Genomic DNA, 13,084 nt, shown 5'->3' on the forward strand with positions numbered 1-13,084 from the left:
TTTTACAGAGGGTTTTTCTTTGTACATAAGTTTAAAGTTCTAAGTTCAAAGTGATTTTTTTTTCTGCTTTTCATAGTATTTTCTGATACACAGAGTTATAGACAGAGATATCCAAAATCTGGCTTTATCCAGAGTTAAGAATACTATTCTGGAAAGGTTTGCAAATTTGTACATATTTAATCCGATAATGTCTTAGGTGCTTATTCAAACATAGTTCAGAAAACCTGTAATACAAAACAGCTGTCTTTATTTGAATTGATTAATCAAATGGGGAAGTCCTTTGCTAAATCTGTACTCTTTACTTGTGATGTCTTGCTTTAAGTAATTCAAGTTCAAATCTGTTTTGATGGATGTAAGCCTGAGATTCATTGTTACGCTGCAGGTGTGTTTCATATGAGGGTGCAAAACAGTTGTGTAGATACGTCGACGGTCTTGCCATATTCAAGATTTTCAGCAAAACTGATTGTTTCCGCAGCTTTGAGTTCCTCAAAAACAACAATCTAAAAGATTGAAAAGGAAACAAAAGGAAAGGATTTAAATGGAATACAGAATTTATATTGATTAATGCAGAATACATTTTCTAGAACTAGTTTAGACATGTCATACTTCACTACGTTTACATATCATTACCTCATTATCTCCACTCCTGAGCCAGGGACCAGGAAGATAGAGGGCTTTCTGAGGACCAACTGACCAGTGGCGTCCAAGATTATGCCCGTTCACAAAAACCACTCCTTTATTCCAATTCTGTCAACAATACAGAACAGATTGTGTGTCTTCTGTATTCTAAGGCTACGAGCAAACATGTCAGTCAAGGAAGAAAACCAAATGTGAGCAAACAGAAATAAAACGGTGTAGAAATCTGCTGAATACTCACTGGCAGCTTCAAAAAAGTATCTGTGGGCTGATCCACTACCAGGGATCCTCTGAAAAACGCAGGGTAGGTGGGCTTCGTACCAACAGACGTCCATTTCTGAGACTGCAGTCTAAGAAGAATGAAGAGATTCAATATGGAATATGGAGAGTTTGTTTCTTCATCAGAACACATTTGAAGAAATATAGCATTACACACTTCCACAACAATGGATCCTCTGCAGTGAATGGGTGCCATCAGAATGGAGTCCAAACAGCTGATAAAAAACATCACAATAACCCACAAATAAGGTATATAATCCACAAAATGGGAGTTTGTAATCGACATCATTAAGATTTTTAACTTGAAAGGGTTGCTTCCAGCAAAAATAAAAGGTCTCAAACCATAATATTGTTTCAGGAGAGAAATAGGATTATAAATGATAAAATCACTGTTTACAAGTGAAATAGTCCAAATCAGTTCTGAAAATTTTTTATATTTGGGTGGATTTTGATGTGAGAGGACAACAAAGGATGGACTTTTTCACTGGAGGAAGTGTTATTGTGGATTATGGACTTGTTTATGCCAAGTTAAAATGCCTTAATGGTGGCTTTATTTCTCACAAACACACAGTTTTTCATTTAACAAGACATTAACTGATGGACTGGAGTACAGTGGTGTGGATTCCTTGTGGATTATTGTGATGTTTCTATCAGCTGTTTGGACTCTTATTCTGACGGCACCCATTCACTGGTGAATAAATGAAGTAATGCTCAATTTCTCCAAATCTGTTCCAATGGGCAAAGACGAGTAAATTGTAATTTCACTTCCGGGTGAATTGTTTCTTTCAGTTTTGTCCTTTGGTTTTAAAACACCAGTTCTTAACCCCCAGATAAACTAGTTATGCCATTGTTTAATGTAGCTGAAGTTACCAGAACCAGTATAGCACTGTAGATACACAACACAGCGAAAAATACTCAGAATGAACCTGTTAATGAAACTGGTCTTCATATCCAAACAGTGCATTGTGAACTTTTTTAGAGGTACATTATCCAGAGTTATATCACCAACAAGCCCTGCATGGATCAAAATAAAAATGAATGAGCATGCTGTTATGGTCACTATACTCCTGCTCATATCTATTACTATGAGATGCAATTAAGCCATGACAATATATGATCGTTTTTACTACACCTTTCTGTTGGTTGTCAAGAGCTGGACCATAGTTCACTCGTCCACAGTTCTCAACAAGCAAACTCAAGGTCCTCTCACTCTGTGAACAGAAATTAGGGAAATGCACAATAATTAAACATAAAATAATTGGTACAAGATTAGTACAATATTCATATATTTAGAAAAAGAATGTTCAAAAACATGTTTTTGTTTAGTTTAATTACCCTTATGTAAAACCTTAAAGGGATAGTTCACCCAAAAATAAAAATTTTCATCATTTACTCACCCTTATGTCGTTCCAAACCTGAATGAGTTAGTGGTTCCCATTGACTTACATAGTATTTATTTTCCTACTATGGAAGTCAAAGGGAACCACCAAGAAGAAAGCAACTCATACAGGTTTGGAACGACATGAGGGGGAGTAAATGACAGAATTTTGGGGTGAACTATCCCTTTAATAAAGCAGAAATGCATCATACTTACCTTACTTTGAGGTATTTTAACTTTCTGTGTTCTATAATCTAAAACACCAATGAGTTCTCGGTCAATAAACACCTTTAAAAAAAAAAAAAAAAAAAAAAAAAAGAAAGAATTAGAATTCTCTCCTTGATTTAATTTTTTCTTTATTGTCATCCATAATAACCTGGAAAAGGTCTTACTAGAGCTCTGTCACGAACATGGTTCCTTGAGTTGAGATCTCCACCTGAATAAATGTCAGTCTGATAGAGAGTGTATCCATAGGACTGACCATTGTTGTGGTTCACAGGAAGGCTCTCCATGTTAACAGGATCATCAGCTCTGAAAAGCTATTGGATAAATGGTTTTTGGTCATTTTGGGAACATATCTTGCCAAATGTGTTCTCGCTTTCAACATGAAGCAGTATTCGCAAACCAATTATTCTTCCCTACATTTCCATTACACATTTTCATACATACATATTCTAGTAAAAAAGGATATTTATTGATAAAAACATGAATACTAGGTCAGTTTTGATTATACAGAAGATGAAATGTGTATATTTGATGCCAAACTAGCACAGATTAGCTTGTTTACAATATTTGGTGAGCTCATGTTGATCAATGCTTACATGTGAATAAAAGCCTAAATTAAATCTGTTCATCATATAAAGTGATTGTTTCACTTCAGAGGACTTGACTGCTTGCTCCGTCTATACTTTTACAATGTCTTTATGAACGTTTGAAAGCTTCAAAAATGTTGGTTATGTGCACTTTCAATGGACAGACAAAATTATGAGAGAATTTTCAAACAAAAATCTTCGTTTGTGTTCCATTTTTGAGGAAACAAAAGAAGTGCTTTAAAAAGTAGTAGTGGGATACACTGTTCTTACAGTTTCTGCACACTGAAGACTCTCCCATAGTGAAATATAATGAGTGACTGTCAGCGGCTCATATGCTCTTCTGCTCTGCACAGCTGGCGGCTCTGATATCGGCTCATCTTTCATAAACACAGACAGACAGATGTGAAGAGACCAGGACAGAGGTACAGAGAGCTTCAGCTCCATGAACACATTTTTAAAACATCAGATTCTGTAATCAGGGACAACATTGCAGAAACATACTGCTGTAGGTGCTCAGCAGGCTCCTCAAGAGATGATACTTGGTTGTATAATCACCGCTTTCAGTGAGTGGAGCATCATAATCTAAGAGAGATGCGGAGGGGACGATGTTTAAGTTTAATACAAGCACATATACACTACCATTCAAAAAATATTTAAAAAATGTTTTTATGCTGCATTTGTTTGATCACAATGAGCAATGTTATGATATATTATTACTTAATATTACTTGCAGAATAAAATAAACTTCCTTCAAAAACAAATCTTAGTGTCTACAAACTTTTGAATGGTAGTGTACATTGTCTCAGTGGTCATAAATATTAAAACTACTGAACCGTAGCTGCTCGTCTGTGGTTTGTAGGTTCCCAAGTCCAAAGCTCCATTCATGAATCCAAAGCTGGTTCCTCCATGAAACATGTAGAAATTGATGGAGATGCCACGATCCAGAAGCTCTCGCACTATAGAGATCATTTCTGTCATAAGAGAAGAGATCCAGACACAATACATGTCAAAGCAGAGAGAACTTATCAGACATTAGAATATACACTCACTGGCCACTTTATAAGGTACACCTGTTCAATTGCTTGGTAGCACAAATTGCTAATAAGCCACTAAATGCATTTAGGCATCTAGATGTGGTGAAGACGACTTGCTCAAGTTCAAACCGAGCATCAGAATGAGGGAGAAAGGGGATTTAAGTGCCTTTGAATGTGGAATGGTTGTTGGTGCCAGACGGCCTGGTCTGAGTATTTCAAAAACTGCTGATCTACTGGGATTTTCACACACAACCATCTCTAGTGTTTACAGAGAATGGTCCAAAAGAGAGAAAATATCCAGTGAGTGGCAGTTGTGTGGACGAAAATGCCTTGTTGATGTCAGAGGTCAGAGGAGAATGGACAGACTGGTCAGAGATGATAGAAAGTCAACAGTAACTCAAATAACTATTCGTTACAGCCAAGGTATGCAGAATACCATCTCTGAACACACAACACGTCAAACCCTGAAGCAGATGAGCTGCAGCAGCAGGAGACCACACCGGGTGCTGCTCCTGTCAGCTAAGAACAGGAAACTGAGGCTACAGTTCACACAGGGCCACCAAAATTGGACAATAGAAGATTGGAAAAACGTTACCTGGTCTGATGAGTCTCGATTTCTGCTGCGACATTCAGATGGTAGGGTCAGAGTTTGGCGTAAAGAACATGAAAGCATGGATCCATCCCGTGTTGTCTCAATGGTTCAGGCTGGTGGTGGTGGTGTAATGATGTGGGAGATATTTTCCTGGCACACTTTGGGCCCCTTAGTACCAATTGATCATGGTTTAAATGTCACAGCCTACCTGAGTGTTGTTGCTGACCATTTCCATCCCTTTATGACTACAGTGAACATATCTTCTGATGGCTACTTCCAGAAGGATAATGCACCATATATCACAAAGATCAGATCATCTCAGACTGATTTCTTGAACATGACAATGAGTTCACTTTACTCAAATGCTCTCATGTCAATATGGACCAAAATCTCTGAGGAATGTGTCCAACACCTTATTGAATCTATGCCATGAAGAATTAAGGCAGTTCTGAAGGCCAAAGGGGGTCCAACCCAGTACTACCAAGGTGTTCCTAATAAAGTGGCCAGTGAGTGTATACTGACAAAAGGAAAGGCAATTTGCGCAAGGTAAATGGATTGCTTTTTTATACATTCATATATATTATGGCATTGTATCAAGCAAAATGTAAGCTTAGAAACAAAGTGTCCATTCTATTTGGTCTGTTCATCTTTGTCAATGTCCACATTCTCACTTTGAAGCATGATGAGGAAGATTCTTTACCTGGCGCAGAGAAAACATGATGAGGTTCCCCCCAGACATCAAACCAGCCAGACCAGTATTCCATCACCATCAGCGGCTTCTGTGGCTGCAGCCAAGAACATGTTCAAATCTCTTTTATACTAGAGATGGGAGTATCAATCTGACAGTCCCTTATGAAGTTGAATCATGATTTTACTAAAGTGACTTAGTTCAACTATATATTTGCAGATTTCCATGGTCACCACTTACAGTAAACATATTTTAACCACGTGTAAACAAACAAAGTAACCTAATAAGTTGTATTTAAAGAATATACTGAACATTAAAATGCATTTGAAATATAATGTTAAGTGGGTATTATTACCCATTTTACTCTTAGTAATTAAATAATTGAACAAATTTTGTAATTTAAAAGTATTGTATCAGTATCGATATCAATGATACTGGTCTTTAAAAGTATCGGTATCGTATCGAAAACAAAATAAGTGGTACCACTCTACCCTACTTTGGGCTGTCTTTTTGTAGTAGGCTGCATTTATATAAAGTTTATTTTACAAACAAGTAGGGATGTCCTTGTCTTAACCCATATTTCTTAATCATACTTCATCTTCAGAAAGTACAGTATAAGAGTTGCAGGATATATCGCAGATTTAGTAGATATCCGTGCTAAAAAAATACAGCTGTTGGTATTTTAACACTGTAGTCATTTAACTAAATAAATTGTAAATACGGACAGATTTGAAAACATTCTAAAATTGTTACTGACCTGCAATTCTGCTAAATGCTGCACATCACCAAACGTCAGTTTCTGTAGGTTCACTGTCTGCAAGACTTTTAAAGGAGATGACAATCAGATATAATCTATGGTAAAAGAACTTTACTTACCTACACTAATGTTCAAAAAGTTTGAAATATTAGTATAATATTTCATTTGATATTTCAATTTTTGAAAATGTTTTTTCAAAATTTTAATAATATTTCCCAATATTACTGTTTTATCTGTATTTTGATCAAATGATGCAGCCTTAGCCAGCATAGGATACTTCTTTCTAAAACATTTTTTTAAAAGTAGTGTAAATGCAATTCGATTATTTCCCTTGTATTCATACTGTTGAGTTATCAGATTATTAACAAGCAGTGGAGACACTCCATGAAGGATATATGAATGCTACTGTACCTCCATCTACCCCTCCACAGTTCATCCCGTCATGGTTGTCTGATGTGAGGAGAAGCTCGGAGATTCCCCGGGACAGTAACGCCTGTTGATTATGAGAACAAACTTTGTGAGAACTGGCTCACCATAATGCAGAGTAAATGATTATTTAATTTCATGTCATACCTCTTTGATGAATGACATGTATTGCTCATCCTTTGCATATGAACCATATTCATTCTCTACTTGAACAGCAATAATAGGGCCTCCATTCTTATACTGCAGGGAGAGCAGTGGGGATGAATTCAAGACCAAAACCAACCAAATAAAAACTTAAAACGAAAAACGAAACAAATAACACATATTTGACCTGGAGGGGTGTGACTCTCGGAATGAGTTTATCAAAGTACGAGTTCACAGCACTTGTGAAACCAGAGTAGGTCGTTCTTAATTTCATTTTCTTATCCTGCAGCAGCCAGCTGATTAAAAAAGGTAAGCAAAAAAGAAATATATTTTATTAAAAGAGACTAAAGAAAAGAAACAAATTTACGTTTTCATAACAGGTGAGACACTAACCTTGGTAACCCACCCAAATCCCACTCGGCACATATGTACGGCCCCGGACGCAGAATCACCCAAAGTCCTAATTCCCCTGCTAGACGAATATAGGCCCTTGAAGTATGCAAAGATTTGTTAAAATGGGATGTGATATGAAATGTTTATTCTTGAGGCAAATTTCACTGCAGTTCATACACATTAAACAGTTATGTTCTGAAATATTACTATCATTTAAAAGAACTGTTTGGCTGGTGAAAATACAGCTTTGTTACCAAATTACAAACTGTAAAAAAATACAATAATTTTTTTTTTTTCAATATTTCACAATACTAATGTTTTACTGTATTTTGACCAAATAAATGCATCCTTGGTGAGCAAAGAATATTTATTTTAAAACTGTGAAAAAAAGCTAATTATTTCAAACTTTTGACCATTAGTGTTATTGTGGGGTTTTAAAAACCCAGAAAGAAACACTTATATTGAAGCAAGAATCCACCTTACATACAATTTACAAGTCATATATGAAAGACTGATTTGGTGCAGTAATCCCCCAGAACACAGGCAACACCTCTAGCATCTCTAAGATGCATTTACCTATTAATATTTTCCTCGGCTCACATAAAACTCTTCTTCTTATACTATAGTTCAGAAATATCATTAATAAATTACATCTAAATAAATAAACAAACAAAGCAATATCCCTTACTCAAGATCCAGCTCCTCCTGAAAAAGATAAACTCCTCTCTCTGGTTCATGTAGATTCCACGGGACGTACCTGACAGACAAGACATGACAAATATGACTCACATTCAAGAAGATTCTGATGGGAAAATAAAAATGTGTTGTGGTCTTACGTGGTGAGAGTATTGAGACCGCAGGCCTTGAGTTTGAGCAGCCGGTCTCTCCAGTATGCCCTGGGGACCCGAAAGTAATGGATGGAGCCTCCGAGGATCCGAAATGGGGCTCCATCTAAAGTGAAGTGGGTGGAGTCTGCCCTCAGTCCCTGTCTCTCAGACATTCTCTGAAAGAACAACACTATTAAAAATGACAGAGTATTTGATATGAAATGTTGTATTTATTCTCACACACATGCTAAAAAGAAGTGTGCTCAATTGTAGTGAATGTGCTCTTAATAAACATGCAGACAATATGATATTAGTTAAATAAAAGGCAGTTTAAGTGCATAAAGAGAGTGCAAATTTATGACTATATTTAACACAAGCAGACAATTTTAAAAAGTGCACTTTGTAATGACGTCAATTTAAAGTGCCCCTATTATGGATTTTTGAAAATTACTTTTCATGCAGTGTGTAACACAGCTCTAAGTGAATGAAAACAGCCTGCAAAGTTTTAAATCTGAAAGTGCACTGTGTATAAAGATATTGTCTCTAAAAAGAAAGAGTCGACTCTGAATCATTGAAACCAGACGTTTTTTAAAACGAATCCCAAGCCGTTTCATGTTGACGTCAACATGAAACATTAGCATATGTTTCGTGTTGGTCTGAATCAGGCCTGGCGTCACAAGGGGGCAAAAGGAGGCAATGCCCCCTCAGATCTGACTTGTGCCCCCTCTGTTTCATTTTTGTATTCATGGTTAAAAATAAAATGTTCAACCTTTTGAGTTAAATAATAATTTAACCTTATCCCCATGGGATTTAGAATGTTCAGTGTTGTGACTCGTTACTGCCAGATTCAAACGTCTTTCGCGTTGGTTGGCGCTTAGCCCGAGACGGACGAGCTCAGCGCTGTCATATCACAAATATGCAGTGTTTTCAACCTAATATTGTTTATTTTAGATTGCATACGTTTAAATAGGCTACACATAAGCACTGGTAAAACAATAGCCTACATTTGGAGTATGTGAAAGCAGCAAAAACTATCTAAAATATTCAAATATAATTTGCCGACGTGTGTTTTTCATATCAGATAAACACAGTGGAAGTATGCTAACTATAAAGTTTACTCTATTGTTATAAAGATTTTTAAATGACCAAACACACTCACTTACACATATTTGAGAATCGGAATATAGGATAGTTGATGACATGGTAAGTAAGTTTGAAAAATCTTACTCTCGGGAGTCAGTTAGAATATTTTTAACTTAAGTGTGAGAGGGTTAATTATTCATAATAAATGACGCTGGCTTATCTTTTGTCGACTGTGTGATCTCCTGATGTGGGTATTAAGTCACATGGAAAATACAGTTGTTTAAATTTAAAGCAAGGGGCGTGGTTTTATCCAACCCCGCGCCATTCGGTGTCCGTCGAGCAAATATCTGAACGTGTTCTTATCAGCAATTCAGTTTCAGCTCTGGTTACCTGCAGTTGCATATGGAGTGTTTTAGGGAGCGCTGTATTTAAAAATCTGTCGTTGCAAAAGTGAGATCTCAGTGTGTATTAATCATTGATGGTGTAATAAAGTTAAGCCCCCTTAACAATTTCACATGCCCCCTCAGTCATTTCATCCTGCAGCCGGGCCTGGTCTGAATGAAAATGTCAATTCAGCGGTAAAAATATATGTTTCCCCATTAACACTGTACAAAAAGTAGCACTGCTCACAAACTGCTTTATTAGTCATTACAGACATGATGAACTTAAAATGAGACCAATGGACCAATCATGCAAAGGAGGAGTTTGGAAAAATTTGATTAAACATTTGGGAGTCGTTGAACAAGTAAGGTAAAAATAAATGCATATTATAAAACAATAAAAGTGTTTTTGACCTTGCATGCATGCCAACCTGTTGTTGGGGACTCGCAAAACCAAAATATGAACCTTTCATTACCCATAATTGGGGCACTTTAAAAATGTATTTTAAAGAACATTATTAACCTCAGGTTTAATCATCTTTTTTAAGGCTTTGAAGTACACTTATTTTGATGTGTTAACTAAAATAGCAAAGTATGCGTAAAGTACTTAATTTTAATTTTAACAGTAGTTTTACATTTATTTTAGGAAGTTTCAGTAGGAATGCATATATTTTAGTTATCATAAATGTTTGTCAGTATATTTGGCACTTTAACCACATTTAAAGGACAGTAGAATTATGAAATTACAAATATGTATTTAAATGGATCAAAAAATATTTTAATTTCAAGGAACTGCATTTAATTTAAACTCACACTATAATGCAGTTTTACTTAACTGAAAACTAATTAATTAATTAAATGTCCAAAAGCATGAAATTCAGTTAACATTTAAGTAAATTCTTTTAAAGTATTATTTCTATAAAAAGTACTTTTTAAAATTATGTTAAAGTGTAATTATTTTTCACAAGGGTTAGCAACAGAACTAAACTTGTTTGAACACTGAGCAAACTGAATCTAATGTATCAAATGGGTCCAATTCAAAATAACATACACTACACATAAAAACCAAGCTGTATAATTGATATATTAGCAGTATTATTGAGTCTTACCTACAACACTGTTACACTGGCAGTTGTTCAGAGAGGAGCACTAATCGAAGCTGTGCCACAGTACCAGCTGGATCAAGGGAAATCAATGAAGCAAAGTCCAGAATACACTGATACAAAGAGAACAAGGCAGGCTTTGTTTAGAGGAGCAAACAAACATATAGACTGCTGTTGTTGTGGTTTGGGTGGAGGACTAAATAATAATCATATTTTCTAGTATATAGGCTACCATATCTTATTATATATGTGATTGTGAATTAAATGTATTTTATTTCTTAAATGTGTTGTTTTTTTACGTTATTTAATTATTTATTCAACTCTTTAAGGAAAATGGCTTTTGCCCCATTGACCACATACTGCCACCCTGTGGTGTAAACCATTCCATACAAAAACACCACTCAACGTTCACAGTTCCAGTTCTTTAACAAACAAAGCAAAAATGGTTTGTTTGCCTAAAAATCATCAATTCCCTTATTTTGACAAAAGCAACATCACGCAAAATTCTCAATTTTATTTCTGGAATGAAAACTGCAAGAAAGCACAATTCGTCACCACTGTAAATCATTCACAACTTCTGTCTGTTCTTCTGCAGGCTTCTTGACTTACAGAAACTGTTTCGATTGGTGATCATTTGCTAATGTGGACAGAACAAACTCAAAAAAGCACATAAGAGTCAATAGGAAGGCACGTTCATATACATATTATCAAAATAGTCCGTAACATGGACACTTCGTGTATCGACTACCCTTGGATTGTCTCGACATGATTTCCTTTATAAGTTACTTTTAAAACAGGACGTCGTCGGGACAGGACATAATGAAAGGCTCAACCCTTTTAAATAACCGTTAACCTTTACATCTTACGTTATATTTCTGTACCGTAATAAATAAATCACTCACATTAGCTTATTTTAGTCACTGCTCCAGCGCTGGTTCAGCTCCCAGTCTGTTGTTGAGCGACATCTACTGACACTACAGACGAGACATGCTAGATAATATAAAGATTATAACCTACCTACATAAATTAAAGTTTTGATTTGTTTGATTGTAATTGGTTTGTTTGTTTGTTTTTTTCACACACAGATAATGGGAATATGCTTAATTTCAGAACTTATAATTTTTATCCTCGCTTCTATTTAAATTGTGAAAGTTTAAGCCTGTCAGGTGATTTTTTTTTTTTTAGGCAAAAGAAGTTTTTAATAATTTTTATATGTTAAAGATCAGAATACCTCACTAGGAATTACTGTACAATATTTGCCCATACATTTATAACTGACTTTACACTTGCATGGAATAAATTGCCTGTGCTATTAATACCCACTTTCCTGCAGAGTTTAGCTCTAACCCTAATCAAACACACCTGACCATGCTAATCAAAGCCAATCAATGTCTTTGTGATTAGAAAATCACAGGCAGGAGACTTTCATCAGGGTTGGAGCTAAACTCTGCAGTGCATTGGACCTCCAGGGCAAGATTTGAGGAAAGGGGCTTTTATTGAATGTATTATATTCTAAACGTTAAATATATTTTTAAATACGTTTATAGTAGCCTACATGAAATAACTTCAATTATACAAATCAAAACAGATTTTTGGGGGGTATTTAGGAAATTGTTGCCATATGGCAACAGCTAGTGTACCACAATGGAAAATGGAAAAAAAAAGTAGTTCTTCTATTAAATTATGATTTTCTTTTCAACTGAAATGTACATTTCCTTTAGAAATTGGTGCATCCAATCTTAATTTCCATCCAAATAAGCCACAAACACATACAGACACATATACACATACAGACACATATGCACATGCACACACACATACAGACACACACATACAGACAAATATACACACATACAGACACATATGCACATGCACACACACATACAGACACATACGCACATGCACACACACACACACACATACACACACACACACAAACACATATAGACATATATGCACACACAATCGATCCTCGTCTACCTTGCTGGCTGATCTTTAGTAGGTCTCCCTTGCTGCTGACCACTCCCCTCCACAAACACCTCTTCCACTGACCTATAATATGGAAAATGCTTGATTAAAATAAGACTCTCCTAAACAAACTCTTCAGTGGGAGGTAGTTGTAGTCCTATATATTGTCTTATCACCTGCAATTGTAAATGTTTTGATGTCTTGTGAATGTCCATAGTCCACAAATCTGGTCACATCTCCATCCTTAGCTACAGTATAAAGAGGTCTTCAAAGATGGTCTGTTCCTCAGATATATAAAAATAAATAAAAAAGAATAAAGGAGTGGCCAGTGGTTGTGGCAACCACATGTGATGACACCGGGCTGGACTCCACTTCATCCACAGTGAAGGCCGATCTGGGTGGTCCACAGTGTGAAGTTGATGTATTTCCTCAGCGCCCAGCACAGATCTGCTCTAGGCATGACAAAACGGATATTGTTCTCATTTGGAAGGCCAAACAAAGTAGTTTCACTTTCACAATGAAACACACAGCTTCTCCACGAAAAGGTACCGGAGGCAACAGCAAGAATAAAAGTTATGCCTTCT

General features: G+C 36.0%; 1 protein-coding gene across 2 annotated transcripts; it reads right to left on the bottom strand.

Moving 5' to 3' along the window:
- Window positions 1-226: 226 nt before the first annotated feature.
- Window positions 227-11,507, bottom strand: LOC113118672 (beta-galactosidase-1-like protein 2). Of its 2 annotated transcripts, none has more exons than XM_026288027.1 (20): window positions 11,435-11,507; window positions 10,539-10,645; window positions 7,976-8,142; window positions 7,828-7,896; window positions 7,140-7,235; window positions 6,934-7,042; window positions 6,750-6,842; window positions 6,588-6,669; window positions 6,177-6,241; window positions 5,432-5,516; window positions 3,939-4,076; window positions 3,607-3,687; window positions 3,376-3,482; window positions 2,686-2,832; window positions 2,510-2,581; window positions 2,048-2,126; window positions 1,842-1,929; window positions 878-986; window positions 631-747; window positions 227-500 (listed from the first exon to the last, which is right to left on the bottom strand). In XM_026288027.1, the coding sequence occupies exons 3-20, from the start codon at window positions 8,137-8,139 to the stop codon at window positions 390-392; spliced, it is 1,812 nt and encodes a 603-aa protein (XP_026143812.1). In that variant the 5' UTR covers window positions 8,140-8,142; window positions 10,539-10,645; window positions 11,435-11,507; the 3' UTR covers window positions 227-389. The 2 variants fall into 2 exon arrangements, with proteins under 2 accessions (XP_026143812.1, XP_026143813.1); XM_026288028.1 differs by having other exon boundaries at window positions 7,976-8,156.
- Between the last annotated feature and the right edge of the window lie 1,577 nt (window positions 11,508-13,084).

Source organism: Carassius auratus, chromosome 18, assembly GCF_003368295.1.
Source record: "Carassius auratus strain Wakin chromosome 18, ASM336829v1, whole genome shotgun sequence".
Classification (NCBI taxonomy): Eukaryota; Metazoa; Chordata; class Actinopteri; order Cypriniformes; family Cyprinidae; genus Carassius; species Carassius auratus.